This window comes from Mercenaria mercenaria, chromosome 8, assembly GCF_021730395.1.
Source record: "Mercenaria mercenaria strain notata chromosome 8, MADL_Memer_1, whole genome shotgun sequence".
NCBI classification, from domain to species: Eukaryota; Metazoa; Mollusca; class Bivalvia; order Venerida; family Veneridae; genus Mercenaria; species Mercenaria mercenaria.
Window position 1 is genome coordinate 24,369,316 of NC_069368.1, and position 25,280 is coordinate 24,394,595.

Genomic DNA, 25,280 nt, shown 5'->3' on the forward strand with positions numbered 1-25,280 from the left:
TATAGGAGTGAGCTTGTTGGTCTGCCTGTCAGTCTGTTGGTTTTCATGGTTTCCAGACAATAACTTTTGAAAGACTTGACCGATTTACATAATTTTTTGTACCCAAATGTAACATCAGAAAATACAGGGCAAGTTCGACTTTGAGGTCAGTAGGTCAAAGGTCAAGGTCACAGTGACCCTGAACAGTTAAACTGTTTCTGGATGATAACTTGAGAACACTTGGGCCAAGGGTCATAAATTTTGGTACACAGGTGTAATATCATGAAATACAGGTAAAGTTCGACTGACTTCAGTAGGTCAAAGGTCAAGGTCACAGTGACACAGAACAGTTAAACGGTTTCCGGATGATTACTTGAGAACTCTCGGGCCTAGAATTATAAGTTTTTGTACACAGTCGTAACATGATAAAATACAGGTCAAGTTTGATTTTGAGGTTAGTAGGTCAAAGGTCAAGGTCAGAATGACACAAAACAGTTAAATGGTTTCTGGATGATAACTTGAGAACGCTTGGGCCAGGATCATGAAAATTGATAGGGAGGTTGGTCATGACTAGCAGATAATCTCTAGTGATTTTGAGGTCAGTAGGTCACAGGTCAAGGTCAAAGTGACCCGGAACATATCGGACAATAACTTCAAAACGCTTTGGCTTAGGATCACAAAACTTAATAGGGAGGTTGGTCATGACCAGCAGATGACCCCTATCGATTTCGAGATCAAAAGGTCGAAAGTCAGAGTGACCCGGAACATTTAAACATTTTCCGGACAATAACTTGAGAATGCTTGGGCCGAGGATCATGAAACTATAGGGAGGTTGATCATGACCAGCAGATGACCCCAATTGATTTTGAGGTCAGTAGGTCAAGGTCAAGCAAGTTCGGCTTTGACATTGGCTTAGTTCTGTGACAAGGCCATAAAAATCTTCTTGTATGAAACCACAACACTTAGACCTTTGATATTTGGTTTGTAGCAATTTGTTCAATATGTACCCCTTGGGTAAAGAGGCCCTGCCCTGGGGGTCCCAAGTTTGATATAGACTTATATAGGAATAAGCTTTAAAAAATCTTCTTGTCTGAAACCATACGAACTAGGCTTTTGATATTTGGTATGATGCACTGTCTAGTAGTCCTCTACCAAAATTGTTCAAATTATGCCCCTGGGGTTAAAAGAGGCCCCGCCCTGGGGTCACTTAGTTATTATGTGAGTTACCGGTATATAGGAAATACTTAAAACAAGAGGGCCAAGATGGCCCTAGGTCCCTCACCTGAGAAACACACCATAACAGTGTAAACATGTTTGACTTAGTGATTTCATGGAAAAAAAATATTCTGACCAATTATCATTAAAATTGGAGCAAAAATCTTGAGTGTAAATAAGTACTTTCTTTGATTTGACATAGTGACCTAGTTTTTGACCCCAGATGACCAATATTCGAACTTGACCTAGATTTCATCAAGGCAATCATTCTGACCAAAATTCATGAAGAGTAATTGAAAAATACAGCCTCTATCGCATACACAAGGTTTTTCTTTGATTTGACCTAGTTTTTGAGCCCAGATGACCCGTTTTCGAACTCAGCCTAGATTTCATCAACGTAATCATTCTGACCAAAATTCATGAAGATTAATTGAAAAATACAGCCTCTATCGCATACACAAGCTTTTTCTTTGGTTTGACCTAGTGACCTAGTTATTGATCCCAGATTACTCGTTTTTGAACTCGGCCTAGATATCATCAACGCAATCATTCTGACCAAAATTCATGAAGATTAATTGAAAAATACAGCCTCTATCGCATACACAAGGTTTTTCTTTGATTTGACCTAGTGACCTAGTTTTTGACCCCAGATGACCCATTTTCGAACTCCACCTAGATTTCATCAAGATAATTCTGACCAAAATTCATGAAGATCAATTGAAAAATACAGCCTCTATCACATACACAAGGTTTTTCTTTGATTTGACCTAGTTTTTGACCCCAGATGACACATTTTCGAACTCAGCCTAGATTTCATCAAGGTTATCATTCTGACCAAATTTCATGAAGATCAGTTGAAAAATACTGCCTCTATCGCATACACAAGCTAAATGTTGACAGACGACAGACAGACGAACATAGAGTGATCAGAAAAACTCACCTGAGCATCTAAAAATCATCTGATCCTAGTTCCAAGACTGTTTAATTATAATTACCTGATGACCCCAAGTAATATGTCACTTGACTATGACCTTGACCTACTGTCTTGTTTTTTAAGATACAGCCTTGAAATTTTGATGACATACACAGTTTTGCACACAAATCTTAAAACTGAATTTCGACCATGAATGTGACCTACTGACTTTCTTAATATTTTATCATCAGTGACATTTGAAACATGTAGCTCGTATTACTCAGGTAAGCAATCCAGGGTCATCATGACCCTCTTGTTGATTTATGTACATGTTGTAAATGAATAGCGATTAATAAAAAATTGTTTAAACCAATGATGCTACAGACCCAAGTTTGATGAAAGACTATCAAAAATTGTTTAGAATTTTCTATTTTTAGCTCTTGCAACCCCTTAAAAAGGCCAAGCATCCTAATTTAAACAAACTCGATAGTGGACCATGCCAGGATGATATAATGTTTGGTGCAATTCTGACTAGTTTGAAGTTTGACAAGTATGAATCGAACCATTCCTAGGTGTTTACTATATACTGATGAGTCTACTGAAGGACAAAATGAAAATACCTCCTTTTCTTGAAATGGGACATGAAATTTTAGGAAGCAAGTTCTAAAGGGGAAATATGCCATCAGATGCGACAACTTCAGTATTACCAAGCAAAGCAAACCTCCACAACGTATGAATCTGGTAATAAGGCTTAACCCTTACCCTGCTTTATTTCTAAAATGGACTGGTCCATTATTCAATTTGGGCAGTACCACTTATTATTCAAAGGGGATTTCACTAAAAATTTACTGAATGAATAGCGAACAGTGCAGACCATGATCAGACTGCACAGATTGCAGAAGGCTGATATTGGTCTGCACTGGTCACAAAGGCAAAATCATTTGCCGCCAGCAGGCTAAAGGTTAATAAAGAAACCAACACCACTTTGTTACAAATATTTTATTACATATAAAAGCTTGAATATGACAAGTCTACCACCAAAGTGCAAAACCTATAGATAGAAAAAAAATAGTACACAAAAAGGGTTAATATTAGCTTGAAATAAAAAAAATAGAAGCTGGGTATTTTGCAGGGACTTGTTAGAACAGTGCAACCCCTCTTGGTAGGAACCCTTCAAAGACAGGAAGTCAGAGTAAGTTATCCCTGAACTGGACTTTTCTTTAGCCGATTTGTGTTCTATGGTGCACCAACACTGTACATATTTTATGGTAGCAAATAGGACTGAAAATTTTGGTTTCACATATCAGTTACATCAAAATGAAAATCTGAGGTACAGAATCAAAACATTTATACCTGCTGGAATCACAGAGATACAGCAAATCCAGGTGTTCAAATCCTGTAAGTCGCCTCTTATGGTCAAACAAGGGTAAGACAATAGTCTGATTCTTTTCATATACAATACACCCCAGAATCAAAAGGGACAAGCTTTTCATTTTGGTTCCAAGAAGGGTTCCACTGTATTTGCTGATAAAAGACATTAAATTTGACAGAAAAAATATTACCTTTTATTATTCATGTAAATTCCATAAGCAATTAAAAACTGCTTTTTTTTTAAAGAAAAATAATGGAAGCCATTACGAAATATAAATCTATCTAAATAGTGATAACTATCAAAAGAAATGCAAAATTCCGAAGATGATTTGAAATATTGGGTGCCTCATTCATTTCAAAATATGAATATCAAGAAATAAATGGAAAGCTTTAGACCTTTTCACAACCTGATGTTGATAGCGTAGTTGTGTGTAATATTTTCAGGAAATACTGGCATTCAAACTAGAATTCATTGGTAACTTCCTCCTAGCAGTATATTAATGTCATTTTTTACTATAAGGGGAGACCTCTGCATAGAAGATTGACTTGCTTCAGCGACTAAATCACTAAATCTAATTTACTAAGCTGGTCTATGTTCCTGGATGTGTAACCAGTACAAACCATGTAATCATATGCCAATTATTCAATTTCCAACAGAGTTATCTGTTCCTTAAAGGGTCCAAATTTGTAAGAACATGCACTCGTATCGTAAAAACATTTAACTACAGCTAAACTTTATATGCACTAATTTCTTTATTTCATGAGCAGTGTCGCTAAAAACACAAAAAATGTGAATGTTTCGAGCAAAAAATATAAAACAAAATGATATAAAAACATGGGAGTAACAAAACATACACAGAGCTTTAAAAAATCACAATCTGATTCAACATAATAAACAAGGTAATATAAAGATGCTGCAAATATCAAATGAAACTAATTGTAGTCGATTACAGAATGTGGTAATATATTTATAAGCAAATGGAGAAAAAAAATCTATACTAACACTACCTTGTGTCACGAGGACTTTTTTCAATACAACACCGAGCAACACAATATAATTATCTTTTTTGTCAATTTAAAACGAAGCTGTCTCCGCCCCCAAACTTATGGTCTTTTCAATCAAGTCAAGACTATGAAAAATTATTGCTGAACAATGGGATAATTGTGGCAAGATTTTTTTCTGCTAAAAAAAGAAAGTTTTAACATCAGACTTACTTAGTAGTATGTTTTTCCCAAAATGAACTCTTAGACTGACCAAAAAAGAATGATGCTAAATGGATTTAGGTTTCAAAATGTATCAAGTAAGCACTGCAAAAACTGACACAACCTTGCTAAAAGAAAATTACAACAGCAAGACTAGTGTCATGCATCTGGTACAAGAAATAAATACCCAAATGTTCTTTGCAAGTTTATGCCAAAATGCAGTAACTGAAAAAATCAATTTTGGTCACTTTCAACATTTCAGGGCTGTATTAAAAAAAAAAAAAATGTAAATAATATGCTTTTTCATCATAATCTTAACAAAAAAATTCTAAGAAAACGGGTAATTACCAAAAACAATTCAACGGACTAGAAATTTTCTTGTACATTTTCCTAACAATTTTAAACATTTTTAATAACGATATAAATGAAAACAATTGCACAGATTTTAATTGATCAAAAAACAATACAAAAAAGTGATTAAAACAAAGGACACTGTTACACTGCAAACATTTACAAAGGTGAGGCATTTTACAGGATGACAACCAAGATAATCACATAGTTAACAGATGATATAACATTCACCTTCCAAATTTTCTTCCTTATATTTTTTATTTTTTTTTTTTTTTTTTTTTTTTTTGCAGTGCAGACAGTATTTTTATTTCTATGACAAAATGGGTTTGTTGTAAGGCACAAAAAGGTGTTTTAACAAGAAAACAGTTCTTCATTTTTTTGTAAATATATTTAGTACTCCCAAACACAGATTTTGTTTCCACTGACCAAATTGGTGCACGTTAACAATTATCATAGCATGAATTTGCGAATTATTAGGCAGATATTTATGAATCAAAATGTGCAAACCAAAAGCACAAAAATAAAGTTTCCCCAATAATTTATCTACATTATTACGGCATCTTTTCTGAATGCCACATTTCTTCAGAATCATAATTACCCAAATATCCTAAAATTTGACTACAAACTTCCTATTCATCACAATTACAAATATTTTTATAAAATTTCTGCATTTATTTCCCCATTTTTATGCTAGTGGTATATATGTAAAATCTACTAACAGGCCAGTTTTTTTTATATCTTTTTAAATATTACAAAAAAAAATCTTTAAGATTTTACACATATTTCGTGAAGTAACTGTATTCCAGCACAATACACAACATTGAATATATATGTATATATAAAACAAGCATTTATAACTTAATAATTATATCTTCTATACCATCAACTATTTCTACTTACATAGTTAACCCAAAATCATTTTTATCAGATTTATTCTACAAATTTCTACATTTACCTAGAACATTCCTTCCGAAAAGATTTTATAACTATAAGAACATTATTAATAGATGAACATTTTTTCCTGTTTTTCTCATCCTTCAAAAACTTCAAGTATGATATGAAAATCAGATTCATTTTATTGGATGCAAGATAAAGATTTTAATTATCAAGGGTGCGTGCAATAGACATCCAAATGTGTATAAATAAAGCACTTTCGCCCCTCTTAAAAAGGTTAGTATTCTAACTATAGTAAATACAAACTTATGTACAACAAATTGATAAAACTTCAATAAATGAGATTCAATTAGTCTGGAAGGCTTCTAACTCTCTACTACTCTTTTACCTGGCAAGAAACAAAACTAGGCCAAAATTTTAAATGCATCCTAACAGAAAGTGGTGAACTGACATTTATTTATTTTTCCTACTGATTTTGCATATGATGTCATCAAGAAAGTACTAAACATATACTGACAACAGCTCATCGATTTCTGAGCAATTTTGTATCCTCCCATTTACTACAATTTCAGGCAACAAAAAGATGAAAATCATCCACTTTTTCTATGGACCATGGGAACTATCTCAACTATAATCATAAATTAGTTGGTCCGCATAAAATTGTCACAACCATTATACATAAACATCCTTGCCAAAATGTCTTAAAAATAACTTACTTTTACTTTTTGTCTATTGAAACTCACTAAAAAATTGTAAATCTGTGTAGCATGGAAACCAAGTAACGATTGCAAAATCGGTGGGCATATAATGTACTTGCATGTAAACACAATTATAAAACTTCATCTTGCTTCAATTTCTACAGGGCAACTTAATTTCATTTTTATAAAAAAGGTTTTCAGAAATTAATATCCAAACATTGGTATAAATGCACAGTAAAACATTTATGCATAAACCCTGTCTAAAATGAAAAAAAAATTCTATCAAATACTTTGTGCACTATAAATTATTTAAAGACTGGCTAAATTCAGCTGGACGAAAAATAGTTCTTACACATAGCAGACTTTTTTTATTAACCTCGCCTGTAACTGCCATTTCACAGATGACCATTTAAATACATAGCAAAGCATTCTAAAACATTTCTTCTCAAATATGAATATCATACAAATTGCAATGATGATTATATAAAACATCTGAAATGAGTATAAATGAGAAATACATGAACTGAACACTTGATGTGTAAAATTCAAACTTATTCATGAATTTTTTGACTTTTTAACAGATTTTCCACAATATTCAGATATATAAACAATTTGATGCCACAAAAATATTACTATTTCTCAGCTCTATCACATTTTATTTTCATGTTTCAATAATCAAGGTATGTGTTTATTTCGAAATAAGATAGAAACATCCTTCACCAAGTGCACACCAGATACTTTTTTTTTTTTTTTGTTATATCTGGTATTAACATGTGAAAGTATATTTTGATCAAATTCCACAAACTAATTATCTTTTCATTTCATATCTTTTGGCTTTTAATAAAATTGTATAAATATTATAGTTTCATAACAAATATAATCAGTGAAAATAAATTTGATATTTTTCACATAAAATTACCAAATATATTTCACTTTTATATTTCAATAAATCGCTGAAAAACATCAGATAAAAATATATGACAATAAATTTTTTATCTGTTGTGAAATACACAATCAGAAAAAAAAAACTGGACCTGTATATATCAATTTTTCAAGACTGAAATTTAGATTTGAAAGACATTAAAATACTAAATACTCTATTAGTCCTATATTCGAAAAAAGACTGCATATATCTTAATGAAACTTTGCAAGTTTCAACAAACGCCAATCAGCAAAGTTCCATCTATATAGGTAAGTCTTAACGAGGCCAAAACAAAATGAGTATTTTCGCATTTTCAAGTCTACATCTATAAATAAGACTGAAGAATAATGGAATCGGGTCATGTAGATATGGTGAAACAGTGTGTCTATCCCTGATGGTTCACCAAGCATGATGATCTGACTGTGAGATATAGCTGCCTATTTGTTCCTTCTCTTTACATTATAGAGCACTTTTCCTGAAAGTAAAAAAAAAAAGTTTCCTTATACAGAAGATTCTAATATTATCAACCTTCACAGTAGCTATGGAAATTGTGATACATTTGTAATGCACATAAAGCTGTGAAGTCTCAACTTCAGAAACCATAATTCTCACATATCTTTTGGCACAAATTTGTGGCAACCAATCCTTTCTGGCATACACTTGTGCAGTGAAACAGAGATTCATTCCTGACCTAAGTGATCAAAGTGTTCCAATTCGTTTCATAAGTTGCCTGCAGCAAAATTGCTGCCAATACAAGCTAAGGATCTTTTCAGCCAGTTACATAAAACATATGAGTGCCTTATAGATATTGGCTGACATACCAAAATCAAAGAAATTATTAAACAGTAGAAGCGAATGTTTGGTGCTACATCATCAGTGTTATTACGCATATCTTGGTTTTAATTCAAAATGGAAATGTTTGAAAGAACTGTCACACAAAATAAATCTTGCCAGATAGTAACTGTGACAACAATAACTCTTCTAAAATTTCTTTCTTTTAAGTACATATACATTACAATTTTGGAACATATGTAGTTTCTTTGAGAAGCATACATGCCTATTCATTTTAATGAAAATGGTACAGAAAACCACAAAGGCGAAAATAGGTAAAATTCAATAAAGACTCACCCGTCCATCAACTTCATCGTCCCCGTCACGCAGGGTTCTGTAAGTTCTGGTTATTCTACGTTGTGTTTTCTTTAACACTCTAGATGCCATTTCCTACAATACAAATAGTCCATATTCATGACAAGCTTCTTCTTTAACAAAAAATCTGAACATCATTTTAAGGTAGTTGTTAAATACACTGCTCCCACAGAAGATAAACTGCTTAACCTACAGGCTGCTGGCCGCAAGCGGTTTTGCTTTTGCGACCAGTGAAGACCCAAGATCAGCCTGCACATCTGTGCAATCTGATCATGGTCTGCACTGTTCGCTATTCAGTCAGTAAATTTTCAGAAAACACCCCTTTGAAAAACAAGATATGTCCGTAAGACAGCGCGCTCCGCTATTCGGCGATTTGACAGTTAAATGAATATATGTCTCAATAAGAGACCTCAACTTAAAAAGGAAGATACACCAAGGGGCATAATTCTGATAAGAACACAAATTAGAGTTATTGGGATTGTTAGAGGAGTTTCAAGTCATTTTCTTACATAATACCAAAGTTATGTCCATAAACCAAGTTTGTCAAAAGATTTAAGTATGAAAGGGGCATAATTTGGTCAAAAATACAAACCAGAGTTATGGGGATTGTTACCACACATGCAGATGATGTTTAAGTTTCAAGTCTTTATCTTAAATTGTACTAAGGTTACATCTAGAGAGCCAAGTTTGTCAAAAAACTTTAAGTACGAAAGGGGCATAATTCTGTCAAAAATACAATTAGAGTTAATGGGATTGTAACCACACATGTAGATGATGATTATGAAGAAACCTTTTTAATTTTAAGTCATTATCTTTTAAAGTACCAAAGATATGTCTATAAACAAAGCTTTCAAATTTTTTTTACATGACTTATTCTAAGTATAACACCTTGGTGACCTTGACCTTGGATATAATGGGCCCAGCCCCTGCACATACTTTGTTTGTATGCTGGACAATGTTTGTGTGAACTTACAGTAAGATATAAGCAATAGTAACAAAGATATGACCGAAAAACAAAGGTTGCCGAAAAACTAACCTTAAAAATAACCTAAGTATAACACCATGGTGACCTTGACCTTAGGTATAATGAGCCCAGTCCCTGCACATACTTTGTTTGTATACTGGACAATGTTTATGTGATCTTACAGTAAGATATAAGCAATAGTAACAAAGACATGACAGAAAAACAAAGGTTGCCGAAAAACTTTAACCTTAAAAATAAGCCAAGTATAACACCTTGGTGACCTTGACCTTGGATATAATGGGCCCAGTCCCTGCACATACTTTGTTTATATGCTGAACAATGTTCATGTAATCTTACAGTAAGATATAAGCAATAGTAACAAAGACATGACAGAAAAACAAAGGTTGCCGAAAAAAACTTTAACCTTAAAAATAAGCAAAGTATAACATCTTGGTGGCCTTGACCTTAAGTATAATGGGCCCAGCCCCTGCACATACTTTGTTTGTATGCTGGACAATGTTTATGTGAAGTTACAGTAAGATATAAATGACAGTAACAAAGATATGACAGAACAAGAGCTGTCTCCATAGGATGACACATGCCCCCGATGGCACTTTGAATGAATATATAGTTTTGGCCGATGTTAGAGTTAGGACCTTTGACCTACGGAACTGGGTGTTGCGCGCGACACGTCGTCTTACTGTGTCACACATTCATGCGTAGTTATTTTAAAATCCATGCATGAATGACAAAGATATGGACCGGACACGCCCAACAATGCACTATCTTTTAACGTCTAAGTGTGACCTTGACCTTTGAGCTACGGACCTGGGTCTTGCGCGCGACACGTCGTCTTACTGTGGTACACATTCATGCCAAGTTATTTGAAAATCCATCCATCGATGACAAAGATATGGACCGGACACGCCCATCAATGCACTATCCTTTAATGTCTAAGTGTGACCTTGACCTTTGAGCTACGGACCTGGGTCTTGCGCGCGACACGTCGTCTTACTGTGGTACACATTCATGCCAAGTTATTTGAAAATCCATCCATCGATGACAAAGATATGGACCGGACACGAAAATTGCGGACAGACTGACAGACCGACAGACAGACCGACAGACGGTTCAAAAACTATATGCCTCCCTTCGGGGGCATAAAAACAAAGGTTGCCGAAAAACTTTAACCAAGAAAGCTCACGCCGACGCCAGGGCAAGTAGTGTAGCCCCATTATTCTCAGAACAGGGAAGCAAATAATTGGTATTGCCAAAATTAAATGATGGACCAGTCCATTATAGAAATTTAGCAGGGTAAGGGCTAAACTAATTTATTTCACACTGTGGTAACATATTTTTGTTTGGAAAGGTATTTAAAGAAATAATTACAAATACAGCGCTTCTCAAAAGCCAACTGTTTAAAATCGGAGATGGATACAGTAAAAACACAGCTTGCTCGAGCTATTCCCATGATCCCAGCTGTTTTCTTCATATTTTCTTTATTTGGATCATTCTGTACCCTGAATAACTCGGGGCACTTTGCACATCTCCCATGTAACCTAGACTGATCAGAGTTTTATTGTATATCATTTTCACCTTTTTTACAAAAACTCAACTGTGACTAGAACAAAGTTGTCTGATCCATTTTTTTTCACAGTCTGTTCACTTTTTTTGTTCAAACAGGCTTGAAGTGGACAGTGCGCTCGACTATTCTTAGTGCTTGATAGTATAATATAAGCAATGAGTAAAACTTTAACATTATAATAAGCATATTCTAAGTCGAAAAGGGACCATAATTCAGTCAAAATGCTTGATAGAGTTGCCTCTTCCTTTTTACAGACTGGGGTCATGATGGTAAACAAGTATGCAAAATATGACAGCAATATCTCAATGGACTTTGAAAATATTTGGGGTGGTACGCAAACTTTAACATTTATTCTAAGTCGAAAAGGGGCCATAATTCAGTCAAAATGCTTGATAGAGTTGCCTCCTCCTTTTTACAGACTGGGGTCATGATGATAAACAAGTATGCAAAATATGAAAGCAATATCTCAATGGACTTTGAAAATATTTGGGGTGGTACGCAAACTTTAACATTTATTCTAAGTCGAAAAGGGGCCATAATTCAGTCAAATTGCTTGTTAGAGTTGCCTCCTCCTTTTTACAGACTGGGGTCATGATGGCCAACAAGTATGCAAAATATGAAAGCAATATGTCAATGGACTTTGGAAATATTTGGGGTGGTACGCAAACTTTAACATTTGTGTGACGCTAATGCTTACGCCAGGGCGAGTAGGATAGCTCACCTATTCTTTGAATAGTCGAGCTAAAAATGCAATACAAACAAGAGCTGTCGGAGGACAGCAACGCTCGACTATTCAACAGCCTTGTCGCTTGAATGAATATGAAAGTCGAAAAAGGGGCATAATTTAGTATAAAAGTAAAATAGGGTTATGGAACCTGCATAGTGCTTATCAGCTCATGACAGTGGACAAGTGTATGAAGTTTCAATCCATTCCCATTAGTGGGTACTGAGATATCAGCTTACATATAAGAATTTAACCCAAAACTCCTAAGTTGAAAAAGGGGCATAATTTTGTAAAATGCGAAGTTGAGTTATTGACCCTTTGCACTGCATGTCATATCATGACAGTGAACTAGTGTGTGAAGTTTCAATCCTTTCCTATTAGTGGATACTGAGATACCAGCTTACATACAAAAACTTAACCAAAAATTTCTATGTTGAAAAAGGGGCATAATTTTGTAAAAAAGCAAAATAAAGTTATGGGACCTGCTTTGTGCATGTCAGATCATGACAGTGAACAAGTGTGTGAAGTTTCAATCCATTCCCATTAGTGAGTACTGAGATACCAGATTACATACAAAACCTTAACCAAAAAATTCTAAGTCGAAAAAGGGGCATAATTTTGTAAAAAAGCAAAATAGAGTTATGGAACCTGTGCAATTTATGTCAGTTTATCACAGTGAATAAGTGTGTGAAGTTTCAATCCATTCCCATTAGTTAGTACCGAGATACAAACTTACATACAAAACCTGAACCAAAAATTTCAAAGTCAAAGAAGGGGCATAATTTTGTAAAAAAGCAAAACAGAGTTATGGAACCTGTGCAATGTAAGTCAGTTTATCACAGTGAATAAGTGTGTGAAGTTTCAATCCATTCCCACAAGTGGTTGCTGAGATACCAGCTTACATACAAAAACTTAACCAAATCGTGATGCAGACGCCGACGCATGGGCGAGTCCAACAGCTCTACTATTCTATGAATAGTCGAGCTAAAAACCTCTTTATATTCCTCTGTAAGCCATACCGATATTCATAATTATATTAGCACTATTATTTTTATACCTGATCATCATGAAGTAGAGTGGTTTTCATTTCATCGTCTGTGAACCATTGCTGACCCTTCATCACAAGATCAGTTGGTGGGCTGTGTGTCTGACCTGCATTTGAACTCCATACCTGAAAGTACAGCATATCATAAAACACAATTCCAACACTACAGTCTGTTCTAACTTGACAAGAAATGTAACTCTAGTTCGACCAGTATCATTTCACCTTCACGGATAGTAAAGTCTAAAGCATAGTTTTATCATCTGTGCTCCAGATAAGCAGGTTATTTGTATACAGCATATTTCATGCTTACTTGAAACTTGAAAATGCAATGTCATAATCATCTGTACAATTTAAGCTCATGTTTCAGAATTTATATGAAACATGAAAAAGAAGTTGCAAGCATAATTTCGATTTCTGAACAGTTGATTTTCACTTTCATGCTACTTGCACTATTTCTATAAGATAAATATTCACTGAAGTGGTTAACATGTGTGAAAAATGTAAACCAGTCTCGAATGCAGTTGAACCAAACAAGGACCTGCAAGTGGATCAATTTCAGCAAGATAAAGACAGGCCATATACAGTATCCATATTCTATACTCACAGTAACAAAGTGTCCTGCGGGCAGTTTGAGATTTCTGTGAAACTTGTAAACTGTTTCTTTATCTCCAGCAGCATGCTTCAGCATCCAACCTCCAAGAGTTATGTCCTGCAAAGATTCATAAAATCTTTGTTACACATAAACAAGGAAATGAATGCCACTAATTTGTATTTATGTTTTTCTACATTTTTTTTTTTTTCATACATGAATTCTATACGAAGAAGCTGTATGTTTTTATTATGTCTGTTAACAAGTTTATAAGAGTTATTTCAATGTAAATTTATATGTGTTATTACTCACTTCATATATCTAAGAAATACATACACTTTAGTTTTATGTCTAACTGCTCCATTACACTATGAGTAGACAGCATAATTAAATAAACTGCTTGAAATACACACCTAGAATTACTTATAACAATGGAAGAAATCCTACCTCTTCTCCGGTGTTAAACAATTTTATGAACTTTCCGTCATGGTCTGTGTCATGGATCTCTATCGCACCTTTAGCTGCTGCCTCTGACTCGTATTCATAACCAGACTTGGAGCTCGATGACTCACTGACATCCAGAGTAACACGCTTACGCTTGGTCCCCCTTCCTTTCTTAGGCGTGCTCGTTTCTGATGATGTGGCTGACAAGTTCAGTCTAAAAGAAGCAGTAAAAGTAAGTACTACGTTAAAAAAAAGAAGAAATTCTTCTTCCATCAGCAATGTTGTATCTTCCCAACAAGAAAGTCAATTGTTTCGCTAATACTGTTTTTCAAGTGAACAGTATTTAAAGTTTAATACTGTAGATGGTTTAACTACCCTGGATTATGCACCGCTCATTTAAGGAAAGAAAAGAAAGATATACTTAACAAAACTTGGCATGTTTCTATTCGCTACTTTGCGCTCTCATCACTGCGCTGTACAAAATGGTTCTTATATTTCAAAGTTAAATACCTGAATATAAAAAAAATGTATATGGAAACAAGGAACACGAAATCAGGCCCCAGGGTGTATGACCAGATGTTGTTTTTGAGGGTGAAGATCATATGAAGGTCAAGGTAATCTATATACAGGTCAGTTTGTAGGCCTTGCCACAAGCTTTGTTGAGTGAGTATGAACTAAATCGGCTAATTAATGTGGGCTGTAGGCAATCTGGTTCAAAAGGCCGAACAGAGAAATGCACAGTTCAATCGCTATGTGCCCGGAAGCATAAAAAACAATTTAAAAAAACAACAACTGCATTTACAAGTCAATTTTCCTTGCAAGATTTAAGGAAGGTTAAGGAATTTCAACCTGAGACAAGCTTTTAGGTTTTCTCAAATTAAACTGTTGAAATCGTATCAATGTGGCAGCTTCCACTAATTCAATTTAAACCTACCTTGACTCTTCTCCTTCCAACAGCCTCCTGTAAGCTTCAATCTCACTATCCAATCTCAATTTTACATCCAGAAGATCGGCATACTCCTGTGTCTGATCGGCGAGAGCCTGACGGAGATCCATAATCTCTGTATCCTTCTGTAACAACCTCTGCTCAAACAACTCCTGCTCACTTCTCAACTGATTCTCCAGGTCTTCGATCCTAGACTCGTATGCTGCATTCTTTAACAAAAAGAATTAAAGAATTAATTTTCTGAATAAAATATTAACTGTTAAGAATTCCCCTGCTGGATGCATAGGTTTTCTTTCAATTTATACCTTGGTTTAGCTACAATGCACTCCAAAGATCCACCATGTCAAAACTGTCAATGTTCCTATTACTTCTTTCATTGTAAAACAAGCAAATTCGATGAATTGGTATCCCCCGCCGAATGGGTTTGTGGTGAGGAACGGCAAAACAGTATATCCGGCAAAAAGTTAAGGATGTTACTAAGAGGCAAATAATTTCATTAGTCAAAATCAATTTAACAGAAAATGGATGCTATTTTTTGGTGTGTGTGTGTGGGGGGGGGGGGGGGGGGGGGGGGGGGGGGGAACTGGATGAGGGTTCAAAACATCATATGTTGATTATAAATATTGATGGAAAATTAAAAATGAAACAAGAGGACCATGATGGTCCTGAATCGCTCACCTATCCCAACATGACCCAGTGTTGAACTGAGTATGACGTCATTATTTCTATTATTTGACATAGTGACCTAGTTTTTGAACACATGTGACCTACATATCATCAAGATAAAAAATTCTGACCAATTTTCATGAAGATCCATTGAAAAATATGGCCTCTAGAGAGGTCACAAGGTTTTTCTATTATTTGACCTAATGGCCTAGTTTTTGAAGGCACGTGACCCACTTTTAAACTTGACCTAGATATCATCAAGGTGAACATTCTCACCAATTTTCATGAAGATCTCGTGAAAAATATGGCCTCTAGAGAGGTCACAAGGTTTTTCTATTTTTCGACCTACTGACCTAGTTTTTGACCGCACATGACCCAGTTACAAACCTGACCTAGATATCATCAAGCTGAACATTCTCACCAATTTTCATGAAGATCCGTTGAGAAATATGGCCTCTAGAGAGGTCACAAGGTTTTTTCTATTTTTAGACCTACTGACCTAGTTTTTAACCCCACGTGACCCAGTTTTGAACTTGACTTAGATATCATCAAAGTGAACATTCTGACCAATAATCATGAAGATCTCATGAAAAATATGGCCTCTAGAGAGGTCACAAGGTTTTTCTATTTTTAGATCTACTGACCTAGTTTTTAACCCCACGTGACCCAGTTTCGAACTTGACCTAGATATCTTCAAGGTAAACACTCTGACCAATTTTCATGAAGATCCATTGAAAAATATCACCTCTAGAGAGGTCACAAGGTTTTCCTATTTTTAGACCTACTGACCTAGTTTTTGACCGCACGTGACCCAGTTTCGAACTTGACCTAGATATCATCAAGGTGAACATTCTGACCAATTTTCACGAAGATCCGTTGAGAAATATGGCCTCTAGAGAGGTCACAAGGTTTTTCTATTTTTAGATCTACTGACCTAGTTTTTGACCCCACATGACCCTGTTTCGAACTTGACCTAGATATCATCAAGGTTAACATTCTGACCACTATTCATGAAGATCTCATGAAAAATATGGCCTCTAGAGAGGTCACAAGGTTTTTCTATTTTTAGATCTACTGACCTAGTTTTTAACCCCATGTGACCCAGTTTCGAACTTGACCTAGATATCATCAAGGTGAACATTCTGACCAATTTTCATGAAGATCCATTCAAGGGTATGGCCTCTAGAGAGGTCACAAGGTTTTTCTATTTTTAGACCTAATGACCTAGTTTTTGACCCTACGTGACCCAGTTTCGAACTTGACCTAGATATCATCAAGGTAAACATTCTGACCAACATTCATGAAGATCTCATGAAAAATATGGCCTCTAGAGAGGTCACAAGGTTTTTCTATTTTTAGACCTACTGACCTAGTTTTTGAACCCACGTGACCCAGTTTCGAACTTGACCTAGATATCATCAAGGTGAACATTCTGACCAATTTTCATGAAGATCTTATGAAATATATGGCCTCTAGAGAGGTCACAAGGTTTTTCTATTTTTAGACCTACTGACCTAGTTTTTGATGGCACGTGACCCAGTTTCGAACTTGACCTAGATATCATCAAGATGAACATTCTGACCAACTTTCATAAAGATCCCATGAAAAATGTGACCTCTAGAGTGGTCACAAGCAAAAGTTTACGGACGCACGGACGGACGACGGACACCGCGCGATCACAAAAGCTCACCTTGTCACTTTGTGGGGGAGGGGGGGGGGTGAGGGGGGGATGCATGCTTGGGGTGGTGGGCATGACTGGGTGGGGGAATGGTACAACTTTGCATGTTGATAAATATTCATGGAAGGTTTGAAAAAAACAAGAGGACCATGATGGTCCTGAATCGCTCACCTCTTCCCACATGACCCAGTTTTGAGTATGACGTCGTTTTTTCTATTATTTGACATAGTGACCTAGTTTTTGAGCTCATGTGAACCAGTTTTGAACTTGACCTAGATATTATCAAGATGAAAATTCTGACCAATTTTCATGAAGATCCATTGAAAAATATGGTCTCTAGAGAGGTCACAAGGTTTTTCTATTATTTGACCTATTGACCTAGTTTTCGAAGGTACGTGACCCTGTTTTGAACTTTACCTAGATATCATCAAGGTGAACATTCTCACTAATTTTCATGAAGATCTCATGAAAAATATGGCCTCTAGAGAGGTCACAAGGTTTTTCTATTTTTATACCTACTGGCCTAGTTTTTGACCGCACGTGACCCAGTTTCGAAACTGACCTAGATATCATCAAGGTGAACATTCAGATCAATTTTCATGAAGATCCATTGAAAAATATGGCCTCTAGAGAGGTCAAAAGATTTTTCTAATTTTATACCTACTGACCTAGTTTTTGACCGCAGCTGACCCAGGTTCAAACTTGACCTAGATATCATCAAGATGAACATTCAGACCAACTTTCATACGATCTGAAAAGTATGGCCTCTAGAGAGGTCACAAGGTTTTTTTATTATTTGACCTACTGACCTAGTTTTTTAGGGCACGTGACCCAGTTTCAAACTTGACCTAGATATCATCAAGGTGAACATTCTGACCAATTTTCATGAAGATCCATTCAAGGGTATGGCCTCTAGAGAGGTCACAAGGTTTTTCTATTTCAAGACCTACTGACCTAGTTTTTGATCGCAGTTGACCCAGTTTCAAATTTGATCTATATATCATCAAGATAAAACATTCAGACCAACTTTCATACAGATTCCATGAAAAATATGGCCTCTAGAGAGGTCACAACATTTTTTCATTATTTGACCTACTGACCTACTTTTTGAAGGCACGTGACCCACTTTCGAACCTGATCTAGATATCATCAAGATGAACATTCTGACCAATTTTTATGGAGATCCATTCACAAGTATGGCCTCTAGAGAGGTCATAAGGTTTTTCTATTTTTAGACCTACTGACCTAGTTTTTGACCGCACATGACCCTGTTTCAAACCTGACCTAGATATCATCAAGATGAACATTCAGACCAACTTTCATACAGATCCCATAAAAAATATGGCCTTTAGAGAGGTCACAAGGTTTCTCTATTATTTGACCTACTGACCTAGTTTTTGAAGGCACGTTGTCCACTTTCAAATTTGACCTAGATATCATCAAGATGAACATTCAGACCAACTTTCATACAGATCCCATGAAAAATATGGCCTCTAGAGAGGTCACAAGGTTTTTCTATTATTTGACCTACTGACCTAGTTTTTGAGGGCACGTGACCCACTTTCGAACTTGACCTAGATATCATCAAGGTGAACATTCTGACCAATTTTAATGAAGATCTCATGAAATAAATGGCCTCTAGAGAGGTCACAAGGTTTTTCTATTTTTAGACCTACTGACCTAGTTTTTGATGGCACGTGACCCAGTTTCGAACTTGACCTAGGTATCATCAAGGTGAACATTCTGACCAACTTTCATAAAGATCCCATGAAAAATGTGACCTCTAGAGTGGTCACAAGCAAAAGTTTACGGACGGACGGACGGACGATTGACGACGCGCGATCACAAAAGCTCACCTTTATCACATTGTGACAGGTGAGCTAAAAATAAAAAGGAATGAAATTTATCTTTTTTTTTTGGTGGTGGGGGGGGGGGGGGGGGGGGGTGACCAAGGCAAGGTGGTGACCAGGTGTGGGTACACAACACATGTTTATAATAAATGTTCATGGAAGAGAATGAAAGACGTTTAATGAAATTCTACCAATTGGTTGGTTTGTTATGTACAAATCTGTAGATTTTTAAACAATTAAAGGGCAATAACTCTAAGGAAAATTGACCAATTAAAAAAAAAAATGACAGGCATCATCGAAGTATGTTGGTTCATATTTATTTCAAGTTTCATGAAATCCTACCAGCTTGTTACTGAGAAATTGCTGCAGACGTGGATTTTTCATTAAATCAAGGGCAATAACTCTAAAAATTGACCAATCAAAAAAAAAACTTGATGGGCATCATCGCAGTATGTTGGTTCATGTTTATTTCAAGTTTCATGAAATTCTACCTGCTAGTTACTGAGATATGGCTGCGGACGGACGGACAACGCCATTTCAATACCCCTCTCCCGATTTCATCGGCGCGGATAATATGATAGAAAGAGAGATTACAAATGAATTCTACTTCTAACATTAATATTTTTTTCTAGGTGACTGATGTTCTTAGATGAGAAATAAGCTGGGTTTCAAGTCTTCTAAAGTTTATATGCAGGATAATTGAACAGCACCTGAATTGTCTGTAGAAAAAATTTATCACATCAACAGTTTAGCTACTGCCTTCATCAGAATATTAAAACATTCCCACTTTTTTCTCTCTTTCTAATGTTTAGACCTTAATGTAGAAACAAATCAAAACACCATAGATTTAATTTACAACTGTTTAACTGTAATGTAAAACACACAAATTCAGCAACAGAAAGGGGTTCTTACCTGTGACCTAAGTTTTGTGACCTCGGACTGCAGTTCATCAACACGACGTTTTACAATTAAGTAATCTTCTCTGGATGTGTTGCCTACTGACATACTTCTGTCCAAAGCTCCCTGGAGATCAATCACCTTTAAATAAAAACCATTCAAAATTGAATAAGGTCAAAAGACACTTGGAAAATGTCCTAAATTGCAGGCTTGGGATTCCGTTAAAATGACGGGACCGAAAACCTGCTTTCTTAACCAGGAAATGTTATTTTTCAACAAAACTATATAGGGAAATTCTAGCAGTTGAAAGCCTGAAATCAGGACCAGTCCTTAAAACATCATTGCCTGAAATTGGCATGTCAAATTTTAGACAAGAATCAATATGCTAAAGTCTCTATCCGCTTTGAGTTCTGTACTCTTGATGACATGTTCCAAGTTTTAGAACTACGAAAGAAATATTTTCCCAAGTGATCTCAGATCCCTCCCCCACTAGCTTCATATCAATTTTTTTGTCCCAAGTAATCTCAGACCCCTCTTCATCTGTAACTTGATGTCCTGAATATTTTCCAAAGTAATCTCAGACCCCTCCCTCTGTGACTGACAAAAATATTTTCCCAAATAACTTTAGATCTCTCCCTGTAACTTTTGATGTCAAGAATATTTCCCCAAATTATCTCGAACTCTTTCTCCCCTGTAACTCTGATGTCTGGAAAATTTTCCAATGTTTTGACAATCTCAGTATTTTCTGCAAATTCTAAGGATCTAGGGTAAAACTGATCTAAAGTTTTGATAGTTCCATCTATCATTTCCCCAAGTCTCTAGATATCTTTTAATGCCATAAATTTTAGCCAAATTTTAACACAATCCTCCAAATTCTGTCACAAAGTTTGTAAATTCTAAACCCCAACTTTATACATCTGTCTATAAAATGGTCATCAATGACAAATTGTTTGCTTAAATCTGTGAAGTTCAATAAACCATAAACATACAAATTGATCCACAATGACCAACAATGTAATAAAATTACACGAATTTATTTGCAATTGTCTTAATAACATCATTAAGTATACAATTACTATTTAAAGGTAACAGAATACTAAAAGATTAAATACCATCTCTATTGAAGATATAAAACAAATGCCTCACAGCTTATCATATTACCACATCAAAAATACACATTTGAAGGCAGAATGTAACTTTTGAAAAATTCGCAGAAAAAAACACCAGCTGACAGTCAATTATATTCAGAGAGGAAAAAAACTGATCTGAAATTACAGCTTGTAGTATTTTCAATCTCACATTTCATTTTTTAGTACTGGTCCCATTAAAAAAAAAAAAAAAAAAAAAAAAAAAAAAAAAAAAAAATTGAAAGAAAAATAACATCCAGACATAAAAATAATCTCTGTTTTTGTTTGGCTCAAGATTACTTCTTCCCAACTTTAACACTTTCCTAAGAAAAATACCATAAAAGAGACAGCTGACATAAGTCGAGCAAAGATGGAAAATTAAAACTCAATTCTTTCTTTTTTGTGAGAACTTCTTTCTTAAAACCCATAAAAAGGGCATAGACCATCCTGCTATTCAAATCTCTTCCACACAATGCACACTAACTTATTTCCGCTGTCACAATTTTTTTCAGGACCTTAAAATACAAATTATTCCTTTTTAACACATTATTTTGATTTCACTGAAGTTGGGCATTACCTTTCGTTCAAACAACTCTTCTACTTCTTCGCGCTGTTGGCGTATTGCATCATCCTGCTCCTGTCTCATCTCGTGAAGGGCATCGGCAAGTTTTGAGTCATAATCTTCACGTAATCCGGCATCTATTTCGTCAATCGTGGTTGTGGTTCGTGAACGTGATTCACTTAGCTCCTATATAGCAATTTATAGCAATATTAGACCGGCATTATGTATACAAATGCAACAGACTTTACAGCATTTTAAAATGGTCTCCATAACTGAAAGATCTAACTGCGTCTTCTGTAGCTTTTAAAGTCATAGAATTGAATTTCTGTAAACCCTTTCAAAATTTTAAACCAGTGTCAAGATCACAAAACTTTAATTTTTCTCTGTTTTGGTGCCTGTTATCTTAAATCAGATTCAAATTGCTGACAGAAATATATGATTTATTTACGTCTTTTAAACAGTATTCTTTAGGTTGAGGTTACATATAACTATATGTAAAAAGTTTTCATATATTTAAATTAAAGTCTTCACATCTTTAAATTCAAAACACTGATTTTTTTCAATTCCAAGTGATGAAATTAGCTCTACCCCAAAGGTTCAGTAAGTATGGGCTTGTAAAACTTCTCATAAATACAGTTAACACATATAGGCTCATGCTGGTAAAACTAGAGCTATCACTAAAGGTGATGAATGTACCCCCCGCATGCACTGACATAGTACATTACAATTTGACGCACACAAGATTGCATAATTATGTGGACTGTATGTATATAGACTGTATGTATACAGTTTAGTAACAAAAAACAAAGTCCCATAACTATGCAGAATATTTATCTTAAAGAATGTAACATGCACAATGCACAACTAGGGTTGGTACTGATCACTTGTGTGAAGTTTCATTAAATTGTGTGCAAGGGTTCGGAAGATTAGGTGCGCACAAGACTGCATATGCAGACTGTATGTACATAGTATGTTAACAAGAAACAAAGTCCCATAACTCTGCAAGTTTTGTCGTTGAAAGAACCTTACATGCCCCATGCACAACTACTGTTGTTACTGATCATTTGTGTGAAGTTTCATTAAATTGTGTCAAGGGGATGAGGAGAGATGGTGCGCACAAGATTGTGTCTATGTATATAGTTTAGTGACAAAAAACAAAGTCCCGTAACTCTGCAAATTTTTTTTCTGAAAGAACCTTACATGCCCCATGCACAACTACTGTTGTTACTGATCACTTGTGTGAAGTTTCATTAAATTGTGTCAAGTGGATGAGGAGAGATGGTGCGCACAAGACTGTGTCTATGTATATAGTATAGTAACAAAAAACAAAGTCCCATAACTCTGCAAGTCATTTTCTGAAAGAACCTTACATGCCCCATGCACAACTAGACTTGTTACTGATCACTTGTGTGAAGTTTCATTAAACTGTGTCAAGGGGATGAGGAGAGATGGTGCGCACAAGACTGTGTCTACGGACAGACAGACGGACAGACAGACAGACAACCTGAAACCAGTATACCCCCCCTTACAACTTTGTTGACGGGGGGTACAAAAATATAGCAATACCAATTAATGCTTGAAAATCCTAACTTCTTACTCTAATAAATGTCATGTAAACCACATTTTGGATGATTTTGTTCAATATAGGTGTACATTAACATTCAACAAGAAACCTGATTAGTCTACCCAGAATCTGGTTTGGGCATCACTTTTTCCTAAGTATAACCCATGCGTACAGGAGTTTTGAATAGAAGCTTATATTGTTTTAACTGAAGCAGAATCTGTGCCAGTGGAGTTTAGAAAGGGACAGCACCACTATTACCTGTTCGTAAATTTGACTCTTAAAAGCAAGCTCCTCTTTTAGGCTCTGTATTCTGTTCTCGAGGTCCACACGTTTCAATGTCTCCTCTTCCAGCTGTTTCTTCAATTCCTTTATCTGTCTCTCCAGATTGGCTACTTCTCCACGCAGACGCTGGAAAAAGTATTTATATGAATTTAAATTCAAGTTAAGTCTTAAAGATAATATGTTAAATCTTTATTAAATCAATTTATTGTCTAAGAATTTCAAGAGGAACAACCCTGTGGACTTGGATGCTTCTACAAAAGTCTAATCTAACAACTACCAAACTTGAATCAAAGGTAGAAGGAGAATGACCTTTAATCTAGATGTATCCTCTTCAGTCAACAACCACAAGAAAATATACAATGCACTTTCTAAATGAGTTTCTTGTACTGAGATTAGAAGCAATACTTGTTTTCATAGTACACCCCAATAGGTAGACTAATATCATTCCAAGATAACAAATTGACAGCAAGAAGTACAAAACAATAAAATTTGCTAAAATAGCAAATATACATGAAAACTACATTAACAGATGTTTACATGTCTTGAATGAGGCAGATGGGGAAGAGTGGGGTATTTTCTATCATGTTTACTAAGCTCTCACAAGCTAATTTAGAAAAATTAATGAGTTGTGACATGATTAAACCTGCTTACTCTCAATCACCAACTTTAAACATTTTTACAGACTGTTGAAAAACACCCGTGTTTTCTATAAGAATACAAGCTTGCATTTTTCAATTAAAAAAATGAAACTTTCAGACAGAAAGGATGGACATACAGACACAGACAGCCTCAATTTCAATTCCGGAGCTAACATAACTTACAGCTGCCTCAGCCTCTGCATATTTCTTATTATTTTCAGAATCATTAAGCTTGGCCTCTAGATCGCCTAACTGACTCTGTAGCTCCAAGTTCTTCTTTTCTGCATTTTTTGCATCTCTGTCTCTTCTGTGAAATCTGAAAAGATACACATCAAATGTTCCATTAAAACTTGATTAAAACCCCATTGGTCAAACTTGTGATCTGCTTTGAAAAACAGATGTGGGGTTACTTGTTTTCAATAACTTTTTAACAAACACATATTCCCTTATCAATGCCCATCCCTTAATAAATGCATTCCCATACCAATATTTGCCAAAAAAAAAGAGAGAGAAAAAATGTTCAATTTGGTCACAAATGAATACCAGGAAGCGCTATAATTGTTAAAATTCATTGATTGAAAGCTGATATTTATTGTTTACACAATATTTACTAAAAAAAAAAATAAAACAGCCAAATAAACCCTACCCCACCTCCTACACTTTTCAAAAGGTCATGCCTCTTTGGACAGGAAGCGGTTATTTGAAGACCTATGTATGACATTTGTGACTCCTAGTTTCAACATACATGTAAGTGGAATATGCTGCTTGAACATATACATTTGTACAAACTTTTAAAAGTACCAGTTAGTTTGAAAATAATAACTGAACAGTAACACAGATATAAAGAACATGATCTCATCTATGAAGCATATATAATGTTGCATATTTAAATCATTTTATTTACCTTCATGGGTGCATGCATTTGTACAGGTCTACTAAATTCCTCTCTGTAGTAAATATTACATTTCTATCGGGTATACATGAAACACAATATTAACCTTGGCTTTATCCTGGCGGTGCATTTTAC

At 35.3% G+C, this 25,280-nt stretch overlaps 1 protein-coding gene across 1 annotated transcript in view; it reads right to left on the bottom strand.

Annotated features, from left to right (window-relative positions):
* Window positions 1-3,091: 3,091 nt before the first annotated feature.
* Window positions 3,092-25,280, bottom strand: part of LOC123565456 (prelamin-A/C-like) — a 38,161-nt gene continuing 15,972 nt past the window's right edge. The window contains exons 2-11 of the mRNA XM_053549551.1: window positions 24,437-24,569; window positions 23,592-23,741; window positions 21,785-21,955; window positions 20,096-20,221; window positions 14,978-15,198; window positions 14,047-14,257; window positions 13,615-13,719; window positions 13,023-13,136; window positions 8,675-8,767; window positions 3,092-8,021 (exon numbers count right to left, since the gene is read on the bottom strand). Of these exons, the coding sequence (XP_053405526.1) occupies window positions 8,001-8,021; window positions 8,675-8,767; window positions 13,023-13,136; window positions 13,615-13,719; window positions 14,047-14,257; window positions 14,978-15,198; window positions 20,096-20,221; window positions 21,785-21,955; window positions 23,592-23,741; window positions 24,437-24,569 (1,345 nt within the window). The 3' untranslated portion in view covers window positions 3,092-8,000. The remainder of the gene's footprint in view (window positions 8,022-8,674; window positions 8,768-13,022; window positions 13,137-13,614; window positions 13,720-14,046; window positions 14,258-14,977; window positions 15,199-20,095; window positions 20,222-21,784; window positions 21,956-23,591; window positions 23,742-24,436; window positions 24,570-25,280) is intronic.